At 35.7% G+C, this 20,138-nt stretch overlaps 1 protein-coding gene across 1 annotated transcript in view; it reads right to left on the bottom strand.

Annotated features, from left to right (window-relative positions):
* Positions 1–20,138, bottom strand: part of INPP4B (inositol polyphosphate-4-phosphatase type II B) — a 200,052-nt gene that overhangs the window by 84,568 nt on the left and 95,346 nt on the right. Inside the window, exons 10-11 of the mRNA XM_034065005.1 lie at positions 15,601–15,748; positions 5,178–5,308 (exon numbers count right to left, since the gene is read on the bottom strand). Of these exons, the coding sequence (XP_033920896.1) occupies positions 5,178–5,308; positions 15,601–15,748 (279 nt within the window). The remainder of the gene's footprint in view (positions 1–5,177; positions 5,309–15,600; positions 15,749–20,138) is intronic.

The raw sequence follows: 20,138 nt of genomic DNA, 5'->3' as shown, positions 1-20,138 counted from the left end.
AGAAGCAGAGTAATGTGCTGGGGAAAAAAAAATAAATAAATAAATCTGGTTGCATAATTCCAAAATATGAGATTATGATTAACTCTATGGTGGCATAAAAATATAATTAAAGCCTGACAGTATGAAAATATAATTTACCTGGAGATATTTGATAACAGCATATGCATATATAAAATTAAAGGGTGTAAATTAGGAAAGAGTCCTGTCTTCTCACTCAGGCACCCAACATTTATGTAGACAATTTTTTCAGCACACTATCATTTTCAAAGGTCTTTGAAAAGGTTCAATCTGTTCAACATTTTCTTAAGGGGAAAATATGAAATATTTTAAATTCTCCTTTTTGACTTAGTCAATCAAGATCTGCTAGAGGTTATTTGTTGAAACTGCAATAGATTCCAGTAAGACTAAGCATTTAGTTTCCCAATGCAAATCACATTGCCAGAGGGCACCAGTGATGCTCCAGACCAGCCAGCCTTGCTTAGGCTGCTACTTAAGCTTAGTAACTAAAAAATATAATAAAGAGCAAAAGTAGAAAGAAAAAGCAGTTGACAGCAGTCAAAGATTCAGCTTTGACAGAAAATTTGAAGATGCAGACTGAAACAAGGAACCATGGATGATGAAGAATACTATCAGGAAACCTGCACCAGGAGAGCATAGAAAGACAAAATTATAGGAACACTAAAGGGAACTTCAACTATATGAGTAACAGTGTAGGTGAAGAGACTGCAAATCATTAGGAAGGAAATCCAAAAGAGTGCAGATTATTTATCAGAATTCAGCTGAAACCAAGATCAAAGCTTAAGGAATGATAACTACATCTGAGACAAGGAAACACTGGCAGACTAATATAAGATGTCGGCAGATTAAAAGGGACAGGCAAAAGAAGAGTTGGAGGGAACAGAAGAGCCTGCTTTCCCTCGAGTACACTTCTGTTCTGTTCACGCAGCATTGCTGAGTCTTGTTACTCCTCTTTTTAGGGAAGAGCTGTGAAGCAGAGTCAATTCCTATACAGTGCCAGAAACACATGGGATAATAACCACCCACTGCTATCAGTTATTCTGTTTACTCAGGTATGCGATATTAATGCAGTGGCATTAATACCTCAGTCTGTGATTGCCAGTATCATCCATGTGATTAAACTAATTTTTAGTGTAGTTTGTTAGTTTTTAAATAGCTTGGTAAGTTGTATTTAATGACCGAGAAAACTACAACCTCTCTATTAAAACTGTTGTTGCTATTGTTGCAAGATTAAACTCTTCAAAGTCAGGGAATACAGGAATATAGATGCAACCTTCATCTGACATCCACCTGAAGAGGAACTTCGAAAGAGACTACAATGACTTACCACATTCTAGCTTTTTTCCAGCTCATTGAATGCTTAGTATCATTGCTGCTCACTTTAGAAATAGTATTCAATATTTTGTTTCCCACTTTTACTTAGGTATCTGGATTCAAATATACTGCTCAAGCGTCCCACAAAGACAGGATTATTCAGTCCCTCAAACCTGTTTACTGCATGCCAACAGTTTCAAGGGTTTTACAAATATTTATAGAATAATTTTAACTGGCTGAGAAAAAGGGTTAGAATTTTATCCATTCTAATAGCAGACAAGAAAAGGTCAAATCATTTAAGAAAACAATGCATCAATATGAGATATGGAGGATGTCATTCTACAGAGCACACATTATAATGCAACATCACATTCCATTTTGGAAGCACAGCTCCCACTGAGCTAAATTACATCCATGAGAACTGAGTACGTCTGCAAAACAGCTGGTGTCTATTGCCAGGCTTCCAAAAAAGAACACTGCACACTAACCACTTCTGAAAGCTGTCTTGCCTAGTGTCACATAAGGACCTTTGTGACAGAGGCAGGGATTGCCTTAAACTAAATGGATAGAATTTTCAGTTTGATGACTGAAAAGAAAAAAGTGTTTGGAAATCATCTCAGTTCAAGCTATACTGAACAAAATAATAAGTATCAATGTTCTACTCCCTCCCCAAACCATCAAATCTGTGTTTTAAATTAACCTAAAATCATTTGTTCTGATGTTCCCTAACACTTTTAGATTTCTGTTATGTTTCCTTGAAACAAAACTACTTGTCGTTCTTTAAAATTCTCCCCCATTTTTGAGGGGAGTTGTTTGCCAAAACAACTCAAATTTGAAATAGACTTAACTTCCTTAAACCTCCATTTCCAGTAAATATGCTGTTAAATCAAAACTCCTGTATAACACTAATGCAGTCTCCTGATACTTTCAGTGCAATCTCTCAAATTTAACAAGAAATAGCCTTCTCCATTAAATTCCACAAATAGTTCAATTGAATCTGAAGTAACTTTCTCTCAGAAAACCCAGCATGTGATTGTATAGGAGAAATGAGGGAATATTTTGGAAAAAAAAGAATTATTTGCAGATGCTATCTCCCCTCTCTACACTGCTTATGAGTTAAGTCTTCCCTAGTGCTGACACAAAAGGAAACTGGAGATATGTGCATCTAGATGACTTACGTGGAATTGGTCCTTCAGAAGTGGATTTATCATCTAATTTATTTGTGACATCTAATAAGATATTGCAGGGTTAAAAGTAAATGTTGCCTTCATTAGAGGGACTGGGCTATTATTTGGCTTTAAAATGCAGTTAGCCCACTGATCACTGATAAAATAAGTCTTTGAATGTTAGACTTTTTTTTCACACAAGACGCAAAATCAGGGGTATTCCAAGTATAAACTAGTACTGCATTAGTAAGGAAGTATACCTGTGTGTTGGCCAGCAAATTAACATCTTCCCCTTAATTTTCATCTTCACTACAATTATTAGGTTGCTTTGTTTCCTGCTCTGTTTTGTTTTCAGAGAGATGTTCCTACTCTTTTTCATATGGGCTGGTTCTGTTCTCCTCAGACCAGGTTCTCTGGTCTGCTGCAGTTATCTCAAACCACAGTCAAAACAGGTCATTTAACATTACCAACCTTTTTAATTTCACTTGGATTTGCAGGATTGATGCTTAATAGATTACAGTGTCTATTTTCATTTTATTCTCAAAAGTTTATTTCAATCTTTTCCTGCAAGTTATAATTATTACATAGATTCTTTCAAGATCTGTATTTATTGCCTTGCATATGATATTTTATGGATTGCTTTCAAAATGTTATTAGCTCAGCATTAAAAAACATATTTATATCAGTTAAACCACAGAAACATAGGAAGTGTCATGCTGGATCAGAGAGCAGTCTGCCAAAATCAGATCTGATGATGGAAAACAATCATAAATACAAGAAATTATACTTCTGTAACCAAAATGCAAAATATTATACATTCAGTGTAACAGATGAGCTTTTTCCCCCAACACACACTCATTAAAGCAGGTAATCAACTTCTCCCAAAATGTTTAGTTTCATTTAGAGACTGTGGTTTGCTCATACACTGAAACAGGGTTTCTCTTTTCCTGTGACAAAGAAAGCCACAGAACTCCAGAGAGCAATCTGCAATGAGAAATACCATACTCAGTCCTGTATTAGAAGATGATTGCTAAATGATAAAAGTACAGTTTGAATGAATATTTTGGAAGGGAAAGATTTGTGTCTCACCTACTCAGTGCAGCAAATTCATTCTAAGCACCGAATTCTTTAAAAGAAATATTTATTCTGCTATGCATTTTAGTTGTATGTTGAGCTAAAACCCAGGTAATCCATTTCTCAGTAGACACAAAGAAAGTTTTGTTTGGAGTATGTAGAAAGCTATACAATTAAGAAAATACTGCAAATTCTCCATAACTATATACCAGATATTTCAACATATTTATAATTTGTAACTCTTTTAAAAAGTTTCATAACCGTAATGTATCCCTCTTTCAGGAATATTCTAGGTTGCAAACTTCTCTATATGTAACACAAAGCGAAGTGTTGACCTCAGAACCATACTGCTGTGCCTACACACACGTAAGTGTGGGAGCAGGGCAATAGTGTGAACATCTAGCAGTAAGACTATAGAGCAAAACAGCATAAGCAAGCTATAATGTCATCAAAATCACATATTTGAGATGGTGATTGTGAGGACTGGTGTTAGAAATCTGACACCAGTAAGAAAGCAGCAACAATAACAAGACCTTTGTAGTAAGTTAGAACAACTGTGTCCATTTGCTTCTAGAACATATAAAAAATAGTGTGTGTGGGGTGTGTGTGTGTGTGTGTGTGTGTGTAGGAGGCACACCAGCAGGAAGAGGCAAAAAGTTACGCTATATACAGACACAAACCTTCATTTGCTCTAAATACAGTGTTATACAGGAAATAATTACAGTAGTCTCACAAAATAGAAAAGAATTATCCTAAGCTCCTTGAACGATTTTGTGAACAATCAAAAGAAAAGAAATTCATAATCAGAAATAATTTGTCCTGAAGTCATGCCTTGTTATGAGTAAGAATTGCCACAGGAGGAAAAGCCCAGCTGCCTTTTCTGCACATTTGTCACTGATGCTTCTTCCACTGCCATACAAACGCTCTGACCACAGGACTCCGGCAGATATGAACTGAACAAGCACCCAGCAAACATCAGAATATAAGACCACCGCTTTCACATAAAGAAAGGTGAGGCAGCCCATGCTGCTATTTCTGGACTGAGAGCAGACTGCCCATCCCATGTTAATTTTGTGTTTTTCTGGCACAGCATGGGCAATGACAACCACTACACTAAGGAGATGCAATGCATAGCTAGACATTACTGTTCTCCTGTAGACTGTTAAATGTGATTTCCTTAATGAAACCTTAAGTTTCAAGAAAAACTGACAAACCCACCTCTAAGGGTGGTTTCAATTAGCAGATGATATTCAATACTATCAGAGCAGTTTGTCCAAGAGAACATGCACTTAAAACATGCACACTCACTCCTAAATTTTTTCTTTTGGCTGTTGTGTAACCAAGAATAGATGAAGAAATAGGGCACCTATGAGATCTCAGAATTACAAATATTTCATTTTTATGTGTTTTAATTCTGCTGAATACACCAATCACAGAATGGTTTCAGTTGGAAGGGACCTTGAAGATCACCTAGTTCCAATCTCCTGTCATGGGCAGGGTCACCTCCCACTAGACCTGGCTGCTGAAAGGCCCACCCAGCCTGGCCTAACTGCTCCAAAAGAGGAGAGGCTACTTTCATGGAATTACGGAGCCATGGATTCATACCTGTGTGCTTCCCAAGCTCTGCAAGAGTATCCTGGTACATGCTTAGCATCTGATCACAATGAGCAATAACACTTTTTCGCATATTGTCCCAGTGAGGAGCAAGTTCTCCCAAATCTTTAAGTTCTTGATTCCTGTATCAAAAGGCAAAAAGATAAGGTTAATTAACACATTAATGTGTTAACATTCATCCAAATTAATCTGAAACCAGTTTATTAAAAAAAAAGGACTTTCTAACTGAAATAAAATCTGTTTCATGACACTTGTAAAATCTGCTGATTTCAGCTCATTTTTTCAGCTACACGAATCAGTCAACACTACAGTAATTTCTGTTCAAAACTCAACTAGTACCAATGCAATAGCCTGCAAAGTGAAATATTATTTCTTCCTTGGAGGTAAGAAGGCTTCCAGGCTCCAGAGAGCTGTGCTCACAGCAATTCTTTGTGAAGAAATATTAAACACCATTGTAAAGAACTCGAAATTTGCTTCTTTGGCAATTCTTGCAGCATAGGTGTTTTGATACACTCTACTCTTTAGATACTTTCATATATATCATAAATACAGTTTTAGTAGTGTTTCCTCAGAAGTCAGTTTAACCAACACACCAGCCCTGCCCACATTTCTTTAGTGCTTAAAACACACAAACTGAAAAAACCCCATCAGTCCCCTTACACTTAATCTTCAGCCTTACAGCTGTGTTCATCAGGTCAAACAGCAGTGTTATGGTAACCAAACATGTCACTGAAAATCCGAAAGGAAATCCGTTAGCAAATTATCAGTTTTCCTGTACACTCTTGAGAGCTGACCTGAGTGAAATAGAGATCACTTTAATTTCCTACACAAACAAGCATAGTCACAGTACACTGGGCTTTCTGTTTGTTTTCCCCACTTGCAAAGGAAGCTCATTCTATACATAACCCAGAGCCACTTTGGGGGATCTGCTGTTAAAGAAACTGAAAATGAAAGATCTTGACTCTTCAAACACTTGGAATTGTTCAGGAGAAAACTTGTGCAACAACAACCAACTACTTATCCACAAAGTATTGAGCAGACTGTTACACAGCAGTTCTTGGAAGTCTCAAAAAATGACTTCCAGATTTCCTCTCACCTGTAGGAAAATTACTGAAGTAAAAGAAAAAAACAAGCGGAAAAGGGGCAGAAAGGTGAAAAAAAGACCAGGTGAATGTGGCAAAGGAACACGGAGCTATACTTACGGCAACAACTCTGACCCCTAGCCATAAGTTATTTCTTAAAATTACTTCTTAAACAGAACAGCCCCACACTGATACACTGATGTTGCCTGCATCATCATTAGCTTTGAATGAGAGTGAACAATATTAGAATAAGTTATATAGGCATAATTCTGTTCCTTGTGAATAAGACAACCAAAATCAAGCAGATTGCACAGGAAGCAGCATTAAGACTGTTTGTTTATTTATGTTCTTGGATGCATCAAAATGAAAACAGAGATTACAGTACATGAGCTCATTGGGAGTTTACTAATGACTTACAGTCACTTTTTTCCATTTCATTCAACCTGGAAAACAGAAGTAGATGAAAATTGAACTTTTCTCCATCATCAATACAAGCTGGCAACACTGTAGCAGAAGAACCATCAGCAGTAAGAGGACAAACCCACCATTTTCAACCAGTTCTCCTTGCAAGTTTTTATCAGCTTAAAATGAGGCATCCCATTAAGTGAAAATCTCAGGGCTTCCTCCTAAAAAACCTCCTAAGATTTGTCAGGGTATACAATTTTATTTATTCAAAGTGGCAAAATTTTGGCACTTAATATTTATTTTTGTCTTATTTAATAGTTTTAGCAACAGTGTTTGGACCTGGTTGAGTTCCAAAACTTTACTGCTCTGCTCCTCCCATACAGGAGTATAGCATTCATAGAATCAGAGAATGGTTTGGGTTGGAAAGGACCTTAAAGCTCATTTAGTTCTACCCCTCCTGCCATGGGCAGGGACACCTTCCACTAGACCAGGTTGCTCAGAGCCTCCAGCCTGGCCTTGAACACTGCCAGGGATGGGATAGCCGCAGCTTCTCTCAGCAATCTGTCTCACTGCCCCCATTGTGAAGAATTTTACTACAGAGTGAAGGGTCAGCACATCAGTACACTACATGCACAGCCCTCTATGCCATGGAAAACTCAGTGCTGAGGCTTTGCTCCCTGCCTTTATCTAAGCCCACTCCTGGAGCTTTTGGTCCCAAGCTCAAGTCAAGCAACAGCAGGAACAGAAATCCCTTATCTCAGAATAAACTATCCAGCCTAAAACCAAAACTGGTTTAACTGGCTGATTACATGTTAACTGCATTGACACCAACAGCAACAGGAATGGAAAGTTCAAATCCCACCACATTATCTTTAACATGTTTTCAAGAAATGTCAAATCCTGCTCTTATCATTGTCTACAAGGCTTCTATTTGCTTCATCTCAGAAACACAAATGCATCACTGAGTTCAAAACACAGCCACTAGTATGTCATAAAAAGACACATCTTATCCACAATGTTTTAATAAAGTTAATGTGCAGTTTTATAGTAAATCTAGACCATATATAGCATGAAAACTTTAAATAGTACCTTTTCTAAATTTATTTTCATTAAAAAAATACAGTAAAGCCAACACATGAGATAACAGGATTATACGTCATAAATGCTGTTTCTCCAAAATTAGCCTTTTTGCAAATTATGTCTTTTTTTCCCCAAATACTAACATGTAAGACAGAGGATTTAGATAGTATCTGTGTCTTATGATTTCTTACTATTTGTCACTGCTTTTGTTGCTCAGTAAAACTCTGAGTTATGGCTGGAAAAAGAATTATTTTTCCTATATCTATGCTCCATCAACAACACTCCATAGTACCAAGCTTTATCATCATTGTTTTGAAGGGCCCGTCCCAAAAGTAAACAAACAGATTGAAGAAACATAACATTTTTCAAATGTGGAAGTTTATAGTTTGCACTAATACCCACAACAGCAATCTTAAAAATCTTTGTTTTAATAATATTTATAACAGAACTTATTTAACTGAATAACTTTAAAAAACACGCTTCAACCAATAATTGTGCCAAACGAAAACTGTGCTATAAAAGAAAATTAATATTTATAATAGATATTGGCTGTACAGAGGGGAATCAGCTAGTGATTCACCTTTTGGAGCCATGGAATTTTTAATAGCTTGTCAACAAAGCAGTAAGCTCAGTGCAAACTCAATATTGTGTAAATATAAAATAGAGTGATTTATCATCATCTTCTTGCACTGCAAATCTCCTCTCAAAGTATTTTCCAAGTAACTGTACACATCATCATGACAGATCTGGTGCTTAGCATCAACTTCAGCTCTTTTTACAGAATGAAAAACAAGTTTTGTCTACATCTTGCTGTCCAGTTCCTCAAGCTGTCTCCTGGATAGTCTCTTCTGTCAATGTACAACAAATTCCCACCCAGGAGGGTGCCTCAACTTTGTGTCTTCCCTTGATTACTTCAGCATCTTCCTTGGTGGCTTTCGCATAATCTTGCCTCATTTGTACCTAACCATAATGGGGATGTAAACAGTCTGTCCCATCCATCTTAGTCCACTTCAAACATCAGCTAATCAGCTTATTTTTATGCTTTTCTCGGGTATTTTCTGTTTTTCATATCCATTTTTTCTTTTAGTAGACAAATTATGCCAGCTTTTACTGAGCACTTCCCATTATGGTTAGAAGCAGTTCTCCATTTAAAAAAAATCTGAACTCTACCTGTTACTCTTTCTTCAAAACTCTTTTGTGACATTATGGCAGAAAAATTCTGTAATGGATCCTGGTCTGCTGAAAGCACTGCATACCACAGTGAGTGTTACTATAAAGATTAATGATCATTGATGCTATCACAACACAATTTTGAAGTGATGAAAAAGTCTAAGAGTAAGTTATAAGACTCCTCAGGATCCAACAGCACTATTAGAACTGTCATAAACCTTCATTCTAGACTCTTATTTAAAATCAACAACTTCTCTTACTCTGAATGCCTTACTGATTTATTCAGCTACAATTCATGGGCACTTTGCCCTTTAGGAAACTCGAGCTTTACCCCACTTCTCCCTGCTGATGGAATTACAGTCACTGCACAAGCTGTTACACGGATATGCAGGGTGGTTTAAGAGGATCCATGCATGGACTGAAACAGCTATGCTTTTCTTTATGAACAACTGCACCAGGGCATCCAACACAGCATGACTAGATACATTTCTGACAATAGTAGCAGTTAAATACTGCTGCCATTAGACTCAAAGTAAAACTACATGCAATTTTCTTGTTCCAAGAAAATGTTCTGTGAAGCCCATTATGAAATGATGGTTGAGTACCCAAGGCTCAGACTAATATTCTGCCTTTTGATTTATCAACTCTCACATTTATTTTTTTTCTTTTTTGAGAACACCTTAGGTACATGATTATAGTAAACTACTAAAAGTACATGAAAGAGGAACAAATAATTTCTACTTAATCAGTCTGTGCTTTGTGCCATGCTGAAATTATGTTCCAAATGAACTTGTTCTGCAAAACAACTAGGTTCAACAGCCCAGACACCACTGTGGAAAGTATAGTGAAAACCTGTGGTTAGTGACAGTTAAATCAAAACAAAGCAAAAAAACCAGCAGCAAGATATTAAGATGAGCAAGATATTAAGACGAGCAAGATGATTCAGAAGGTGACATACCATCAATGAACTGCTTTGGATTCAATTATTCTGTTGCAGAAAAGGGAACAGCAGGAATAGCCGTTTGCATCATTAAGGACATAGCACAAATCTTCCCAAATCGAAAGATGAAGTTGAAAAGATCAGTGTAATTACACAAAGAAGAGATAATTAAGAGGACATATGATAAAAGCACACAAACCACAAATGCTGTATGAAGACAAAGTAGTAGTTTTTGATTCATTCAGCTTCAAAAATCTAGTCTTGCATGTCCCAGTGAAGCAAACATGACAAGTTCAAATCTGAAAAAAGAAAGTAATTTTTGCCTCCACTAAGAAAAATTAGCTTCTGAAATCCACTTTCAGAAAACATCAGAAGCAAAGTGCTTAGCAGGATTCAAACCAAGATGAGACATATCTGCATATCATATCAGCAAGTTTTATAAAGTTAGAAATACAAGAGCTTTGGAGTAAATATACACCATAAGCTTTAGGACTTGACTCAACCACTTATAAATATCACTTAAAAATAAAGGAAGCTTAGAAGCTTTCTTTTAAGGAAAGGAACATGGGAACTACTTTTCTCTAAAAAAAATTTCTTTAAAGTGTACATGTTTATAGATAAACCTTTTTTTAAATTTATTATGGTTTGGTTTTGTTGTTTTTTTTTTTTTTTTTTTTGTAGAACAGAAACTGACAAAATTACTCTCATTTTACTTTACCACAAGTTATTGTCCTGTGATGTACAGGCAGTTACCCATCAAAATGTTCTCCCAAGAAATATAACATTTTCCCAAGAAATAAAAGAATTGCAGCCTTTTTACTATAATGTTTCTCAAACAGGTAAGTAATTACTAAGGAGGATTTAATCTCTTATGGAGAAGCTACCACAAAAAAAAAGTGAATAAAAAGATACTTTCTTTCTTTCCTAATAAGTTTTACATAGAACCTTTTTTTTTTATTTATTTTTTCTTACTGATTTTCCCAAAACTTTCAGGTTCTGGTAAACCTGACCTGACAGCTAAGTAAAAACTAAAATGTAGGTTCTGCCTATCTCCTGCATTCAACATTTGTTTAAGAAACAAAAGAAGCAAACACCAAATCCAAACCACCCCAAAAACACAAGCCACCACACACATTAAAAATACTTTAAAACCTGTTTCTTTTATATATATATATATATGTATATATATATATATATATGGAAAATTAACTGGGATTTTTAAAGGCTTAAGAAAATTTTATACTGTTCCCAAAAGATGAAGGTTGTACATTCCTTTTGCATTTCCACCTATCACTATCCTCTTTTTATTATTCAAAAGTGTAGACAATATACAAACTAAATTAAACTCATCTCTTCCTTCCTGCTTTAAAATTTGCCCTTTCTTGGATATTTTATTGCTTGGGTTTATCTTTGAAAGATTCGAGATCTTCAAACAGCATGGTCATTTGAGGTTAATTCTGTGATTCACATTTAATAGCAGAGGATAATCCGCATCACACTTTGCAAAGAGTCTCAAATTCAGTAATACTCTAAATGGTACCTGTGGAATTTACACTTTAATCGTATATTTTAGCTATGCTGTATAGAATTGTTTTAGGGTTCTTCAGTTGTTCTTTAAATTCTATCAATTCATCAAGAAACACTAGAATCGGCTCAAGACAATGTTGCTTTAGCTGTATGATACAAGCAAAACCATTTTATTCTCACAGCTTATATTTATAACTTAATTTCTTTCAACTTGGACTCACATGTGACAAGATAAATCACATTATTAATTGCATTATTACTCAAGCATTTAAACAGTTTTGTGGGTTACTGTTTTTTCTCCAATATATTAATCAGAGTGCCTCATCCAAAATAAACAGTGATAATCTTTATGACATGAGCAACATATTAAAACTGCACAAAGCTTTTCTAATTGCGTTAATGCCTCTAATTTATATTCTCTGCACCCCCACTGACATGAACTGACAAAATTGCACCCAACTTGGTGCTATTAGGACCACAGATGAGTATTGCTAAGTGCAAAATCTCTAGTTAACAATGTAAAAATTCAAACGCTTCTTATAAATTTGAGTGTGTTAAAATAATTATAATCTTGAGAAAGAGATTTTTTTTTTGCTTTGGCTTTTTGTCCTTCACAATGATGTGGGAGGCTCTAATAAGGCCTACAAGTTATATCATTTGCTCAGTATGGACCAGGGCATGCTGTGCACAGATATAACACCCGGAAATTTTAGCAGCCACTGAGACTGCACTACAACTTTAAACACCCAATAACAAACTAAAATGCATGTAAAATGCATGCACCACCATGCACATGCACGTAGTTGAGCTACATTTTTTAAGTGTTGGAAAAATTACTTCTTTGAACATTTGTGCTAGGTATTTACTTAGTTACTAAGTGAATATTTGTGCTAGGTAGTTACTTGAAAACCTTACTTAGGTTTTCAATGTCCTTAAGTAGATAGCATATTAACAGTGCCTGTCTAAATGTGGCTGGTTCAAACACCTTCAAAATTCACGGTAAGTTTACTTAGAATAACTGTTTTTGTTTTTTTTCTTAATGCTATTACCTCTTATTAATACAATGTTTTTGCAGTGCAATTGCTCAAAAATCAATCATGTAAAAAATATCATGCAAAGGCCCAGAAAAAGCAATGCCTATTCCCAGTACACAGCACTTTTGGCTGGGGCTCCATTGCTCTATGGAAGTTGTGTATTAAAAGATAGTACAAAAATATACATCTTTCAGACGGTCTGAACTTTGTTCTCATCCTGTAATGTTACAAGAAAGAAATCAGAAAACAGACAAACAGCACAGATTTGTACAAGAAAAGGCTATTGGAGTTGGGACAGGACAGCCATTCCTGATGCAGAAGGAAAGCTTCAGCGTGCTTTGTAGTCTGGAGAGAGGGTTCAAGCAAAGTTCAGCAATTTATCCTTGAAATCTGTTTATCGGTTGTGACCACAAATGCCATGGGCCAAATTCAGCTGTAACTTGGTGGAATTTCCTTTCAGTCAAAGCTGAGTTTGGTTCCAAGAGACTCAAAAGTGGTGGCAAAGCTGAAAGAGCCTGTACTGCAGCCTCCACTATAGCCTAATTCTGCTGCTGTGCTATCTAGTGCAACACCAATTAAATCTACACCTGCAAGCTTAGCTTATATGGGCCAACCAATCTTCTGAACAACGATTGTGAACTACTAAGTCTTTCTTCTAACAACTAGATTCAAAGAACTACTTGGCTAATCATGCATGACAGGTGCAAAGTATCTGGATGAGATTTGTATAAAGAAATACTAAAGACTAGGGAAAGGACTCACTGAAAAACCTTACAGAGGAAATAGAAATAATTCCTTAATAAAACCAGCAAAGCAAACTGTATGACCATTGTTATAACAACAAAAATGATCACATAACTCCTATTAAAACTTCTTCCAGGGAGGTTTGAAGGATAAAATCTGTAATGCATGCATACCTTTAAAAATAGTATCTCATACTGAAAAGCAAAGCTAAACATCCTTAGAAGTTACATACTTCAGACTAGCACATCAGTAAATGAAAAGGTTTGGTTAACAGTGAATACAAGAGATAAACAATCTTAGGAGCTATGCAATAAGGGAATTCAAATTACAAATTTAAAATACAACACTGAATGGGATTAACACTTCACTTGGATAATTTTTTTTATAGACAATTGCTTCATTGAAGCCAGAGTAGGAATACAATGAAATAGACTGAGGATGATAAGAAATTACCTCTGAGACAAAAAATATTTATTCTTTTATACCAACTGGGGAAAAAAGATGCAGAGAAGAATACTTCAGAAGAGAATAGCCTCAAGATGCTGCAACCTAAGTTTTGCACAAGTTCAAGAACTAACATAATAATATACTTCTAACATCATTCTATCAGTTTAACAATGTAAGGAGTCCACAAGATTTTGCAATAATTGCACATCTTTGCATTTATTTCAATAAGCAAAGCCTGTACAAAACTGAAGCTCCAACCTACACACTTATATGATGATAGGTAACACAGATGCCCCTATTCCCACCATCTACTGGTATTTTACCGCAAGTTGTTGCTCCTCTTGGTTGGTCTTACCTCCTCCCTCATATCAACATAATCACTGTGCCTCTCTTTTTCTCACACCCACAGTTTCTACAATGCTCAAACCACATTTTGGCAGTCAGGAAAATCAAAACAACTCAATCTTTGAGCAACTTTTACTTCAGTTTCTTCCTCAAAGCCTTTCTTTATATTGGTAAGTATTGAATAACCACTTAAAAAGGCCCAATCTATGGTGATTCTTTACTATGACTTTATCCAAGGAGGTGAATGTTATAATATGAAGTAACAGCCAGTGCCATTACTTGCATTATGCCTTTGGAGATAATAGCGCAGTAGTAGTAAAAGTGGTTAAAGTAATCCTCTAACATTTAAAAGGCATTTACCCATGGGGCAAATGAAAATCTAGGAAGTGGATGAACTGTGCAAGTCAGCATAATCTATTTTTATTGCTTACTAAAAAAGCCTTACATGTTAGTATTATCAAACAAGATCAGGCCATAAATGCATAAACACAGTAATAAATGAATAAAAAGAAGCATTATAACAATTCATATGATTTTTATAAGCCATCATCACCATGCTAAGTATGTATCTGTTCACTGACTTTATTAAAAGCAAGATTGTGGTCTCCCCCATGCTGTTATATTGGCATAAAAAGATCATATAGAAGCAGCAGATGGGGTGAATAAAAAAAGAGAAAAGAACCTCCTATTGCAGGACAAACAGCCGCTATAAACAACCATGAGCAACCCTCTCTGATGAAGGGAGTTGCATGAAAGTGCACAGCGTGGCTTTGGAAATCAGTAGTGGCTCACAGCGTTAATCTCACACATGAGACCAAATGCCTACCTATTTGTGAAGCGACTTTCATGGGGAAAGGAGCAATACATTTCTCTATACCACCCATTCTCACTAGAAAAAGAAAGTATGTTTTCAGGAAAGCCCTGGACTGCTTAAAACACTGCTTTTTTCCATAGCTGTATCAGCACAACTCACACATATTCAAGGACAGGCTACCATTCTAGTTGCTGCAGTCAGAAATGGGACAAAGGATTTTGGGACGCTTGTCCTCCTTATCCTCTTTTATCCCCAAGTTGTACATACTGTAATGATCCTCAGATGTCCCTCCTGGTTACAAGACAAAATGTAAACAAAGACTTCAAACTTCAGTTACTTCAGTATCCTTTTCTTATGCCAACTAATTTACATTAGTCAGAGGAATGTGATTGATATTTTCAGTGCTCCTTTGTTAACTACAAACATGCTATTTTCCCTTACTTGCATAATGTTTGCCTGTGACGTTAGCACTGCCCAGACACAAAGCTAAACACACTACAATGTAGTTCACTCCCTTGTAATGTGTAGTTTCTGCATAAATGGTTAACTTTTCAGAACATTTACACTGTTAACCAATGCTTATGTTTACACATTTAATGTCATAACTGCTCTTTAGCACACTTCATTGTTCAGAATTTATGAAGTCCCTGAAGTCCTAAAAATTCTGAGCAATCTATGCTATTGTTCAGTTACTGCTGTAAGTTCTTAGCAGCCAAATGATTCCTGTATTTTGCCTATTTCATACTAAATATTTTTTATCACTTACATTTTTGCAACTCAGAAAAATAAAATCTACTATTTGCCGTTGCTACTTCTTCTTCCTTACCTTCTCATATCCTCCTTTATGTGCAGATTGATCAGCTCTTTCGGAACATGGAAAGAGAGGGTAGTCTCAGCCATCTGTTCCCGGATACGCATCCACTTGTTGTCAGAAGTAGGGAATCTATATAACTTACAGATTGGGTTTTTTAACACTGCAGAGAGGAAAAATTATATCATTACTTTACTGTGGTTATATGACTCTCTGAAAATTTATGACAAAAATTATATTCCAAAATAATACATTATTTCCTGCCTTGCTTCCAGAGTTAATTTTAGAACCATTACAATTCTATTAAAAACATTAGATTGTTATTTAATTTATTATAGCAGCATGTGGAGGACAAAGTATTACTAGTAGAGTAGATAAATCATGTTTTCCCTGCACAGTAGGTATCCTATGAATTTAGCATTTCAGTGTAGTGAGAATGTAAATTATGGTCTCTATTCTTACACTTTGGCTACAGTTGGAAAAAATGAAATGCAGAAAGAGACAATGAACTCACATACAGTCAATGCCATTGCTCACCATCTGCTAGAATCACTCACATTGCTAATAAATTGTATGGGACAAGTGAATCATGCTTCAGTTTAGCTATACCTAATACATTGTCTCCATGACATGCACACATAGAAGTCACTAATACAGATGGTGTGCATCTGCATTAATGGAAACTTGACCATTGATGTGGTAAAAAGGATGTCATTTTATAGTCAACCTGACCACTGACTTCATCAATAGACTGCTGCTACATAAAAATAAGTATAACAAACCTATAAATATGTTACACACACTGTTCTCAGTGTCTATCTTGACATAGGAAAATCACGTTACTTGATGTCTTGGAAAGTCTTACTTAAAAACCCACTGTATTTTTTATCTTAAAGCTCTCATGTGTTAGCTGTGTTTCCCTTCAGATCTTACAATGATGGGCTATAATAAAGGTGAGAAATTCCTATTCTCTTCTTTCCTTCCTTCATTTTTTTTTCCCCTCCTCCCTACTCTTAACTAATTTTGCAGAAAGAGCAAATGAGGAAAAAGCTGAGAAAGAGAAGTTTGATCTGACAAGCTTACTCGGAGACAAATGACTGCCATTCAACACACACATCATACAACTCAGAATGACTTTGGACAGCCATCCAAATCCTCCAACAGTACCTTTCTATCAGCCTTCTGGAAAAAGTTGCCTCAGAGCAGGCTCCAATTGATCTGCCACCGAATGGTCTATAACTCCTAGGAATGCATTTCCCATGTGTGCTGCAAGGAAACTGTTGCTGTCAAAATGACATCTACTAATAGAAATTTTAGCTTCAGAACTCACTTCCACCATTACTGCTTAGGTAGGCTTATTTATGGGGAATGAAAAACACAGACCAAGTTTTTGAACGTACACAAACTGTCTTGTCTATTTAATCAAACTGTTTTTAATGGAAGTCCTTTTGGAAAGGCCTAAAACAAGACTAAACTTGAAGAGAAACTGGAAGTCTTTTTAGAGGCATTTTTCCTTTACTTAGCAGCGATTTTACTTACAAAAACTAAGTTCTAACTTACTGTTATGAAATAGGCCCTATAGATGCTTGATAGCTATGGCATAACATGCTGAATAACAGCAATTTTTCTTTACTATTAATACCCCAAATACTTCAATGTGCAAGTATCTTAACACACATTATACAGCTCCAGAAATCTCATCACAAAGACCTAACTAGTGTCTACGACAAAAAAAAAATCCCATCCGAGTCCTTTGCCTATGATCAACTTAAACCTTATTGTCTGGGCTTTATTATATTACTTGATTAAAATATGTTGTAATGCTTTCTTATTTTCCTCCTTTTTTGCTGAGATACTTCTAATTAACAAAATCAGCTTTGTCAATATTATTGACAGCTTTTGTAAATCCACTAAGTAAATATACGGCACCAATCATCTTCCAGTAACAAGACAGGGAATAACAATCTTCACATGTCAGGGATGGCTCAGGAAAGTAAGGGCTAATTCAGGTCTGCCCTTAAAGAGACACTTGCCAAAACACAGATGTTGATTTAATGGTGATTTTGTCTTTGTTGTGTGGGTGGCATTTTTTCTGTATGTGTGTGTGGGGTTGTTGTATTTTTTTGTTTTTAATTCCACCATAGCAGGTTGATAATTTTTTATTACAATATTTCTAATATTAGGATATTTTTATTAAGATTTTTTATTAGGATATTTCAAATTATGATGCCACACGCACAAAAGGCTCTTTTCTCTATTTTACCTTATTATATTTAGTTCCTAAGAAGTTATCAAAGGATGTATTTCCAAGAACAGCCCTTAAATTTGTACTGAAAATTCACATTTGTCTGTGAGAACCTAACACACATACGTAGCTCCACAATCCCTTTCCTCCTATCTCCCCACCATTACCACAACCACCACAGGGGGGAAAAAAAGCCACATAAAAAAACCCCAGCAGAACTGCACCACAACAGTAAGGGAGACCAGGAATAACTTTGAAAATGCGGATCAAAAAGTTATGACTTTTATCATAGTTAGAACCATTAAAACACAATTCAAGTACTACCTCCAAGTCTGAATTTTCAGATGGGGATATGGGGATAATCTCAAATGTGCTGTAAGTTTAAAAAAAAAAAATATATATATATATACATATATATATATAGCCAAAACATCTCTCCATGGGTTATGAAGAAAATTGCATTTAAAAACTGAGAAAAAAACCCTTATTTTAAGAATCACTAAAGCTTGAGATTATCAGCAGAAGCTGCAAAATATTTGACATCATGTGTTTCCATAAAAATCTTATGTTTTCCTTTCCAAGTACAACAATAATTGCTTTCTAATTACAAGTCAACTGAAAACAAAGTCCAGAAGGCGTGTAAAACCAACCAAATAGTAAGAATGGCAAGACTAGATTTGGTTTTTATAAAAAGTAGTTATTAAAATGACTCACAGCTTCATAAAGGTAATCCTTCCTATATTTAGTCAGTGAACATGAAAAACACTGAAAAAAAAACCAACCCAACAGATGAACTGCCGTGCTTAAAAAGAGAAAAACCTATTCTAAAAGCCTTTCTCTACAGCAATGAAGTCTAAAAGCCAATGCCATATATTTAACCAGACATATTTCTGGAAATTCTCATTTTTAAATTTAAAGACCTCTGTGGTTTTATTCCATGCAATATCCTTCACACTTCTTCTCCTGCAAGCAAAATGAAAACATAATAAAAGATTGAATACTTTTTCATTTTTGTTCCCTATCGAACATGCATCAAAACACACTCCTGCCATATATTAATTTACTAACAGTGTTTCTGGCTACATCTTCCTTTGCCACATAGGTGTATTATGCATATAACCTCAGGAAGAATAATTAAAATTTTCTTAGTTTCTGCTTAATTTCCATTACTTTTATTCTTTTTTTTTTATTGCAAAGTGCAATTTGTTTACATGCAAACAATCAGCAAACTCTCCAGTGTTATAAACAAATAACTGAATTTCAAGACACACAAAGTTAATCTCTTGGGGTATAAATGGAATAGTGATAAGCCTCTGAAATATGATACTCATTCCCACTCACTCGATAAGTGCCTCATAATTCACTTGAGTGCTTTGAGTTCCTTATATTAAGATTTAAATTTCAGAGGAATGCCAGTGTGCATCTATTCCTACAGACTTAAAGATTCACACAGGGGTATTTTTTCAGTTGCATAGTTTTGAAGGCCTGATAAACCACAGGAGATAGAAAAAGGATTTTTTACAACAATATACACATGTACTAAATACATAACTATATGGAATATATACTGCACTGTAATAGTTCTGTGTGTACACAGCAGGGAAAGTAGTGCAGGCAACGCTGATGTTATCAGGTTGCCGGCAATGTACTTGTACTATATTACCAATATTGTTGCTTTCCCTTCAGTCCCTGTTTTTGATTGCCTCTAATTCTGCCACACAAATTTGTCCAGCTTAAACTGATTATTTTCTGAAATTTCCAGCTGCAAAGAATGAGGCCAGAAATCTACAACAGAAAATTCTGTGCTTTATAAACTTGAATTCTGACAGTAGATCTTTTACAGAGATGTGCAATTTCACCATATATGACAACATAAGCATTGGGAGAGAAAATTCAGTATGTAAAAACTCAAAATTTGAACTTTACACCTATATGAACCAAGGTTCTACCTTTACTGAAAATTCTTGCATCTTTCCCAGTTTCTAACACCACCAAAACTGTGCTCATGACACTCATACAGAGGGGATGAATATGCTCTGGGGCAGAGCTACTGCATATGCTTAAGGGCAACACTGAATTACCCATGTGAGAAAGCCAGTCTCCAGACAACACAGGAATTTGATCCACAGGAAGCACAGTCACAGCAGTGTGCTGGAGAAGAAGTCTGACTGGGTGGGCAAAAATGCTGAGAATATAAAAGGAGAGCTAAAATTTTATAAGAAAAGAAACTGGGAATTCAGTAAAGAGACTGGGACTGACAAAACCTGGAACCAGTGCCAGGTGTCAGCAAGGAAGTGGAGGCAATGCT

Source organism: Melopsittacus undulatus, chromosome 7 (genome assembly GCF_012275295.1).
Source record: "Melopsittacus undulatus isolate bMelUnd1 chromosome 7, bMelUnd1.mat.Z, whole genome shotgun sequence".
In the NCBI taxonomy this organism is placed as follows: domain Eukaryota; kingdom Metazoa; phylum Chordata; class Aves; order Psittaciformes; family Psittaculidae; genus Melopsittacus; species Melopsittacus undulatus.
This window is presented reverse-complemented; position numbering and strand designations above follow the sequence as displayed.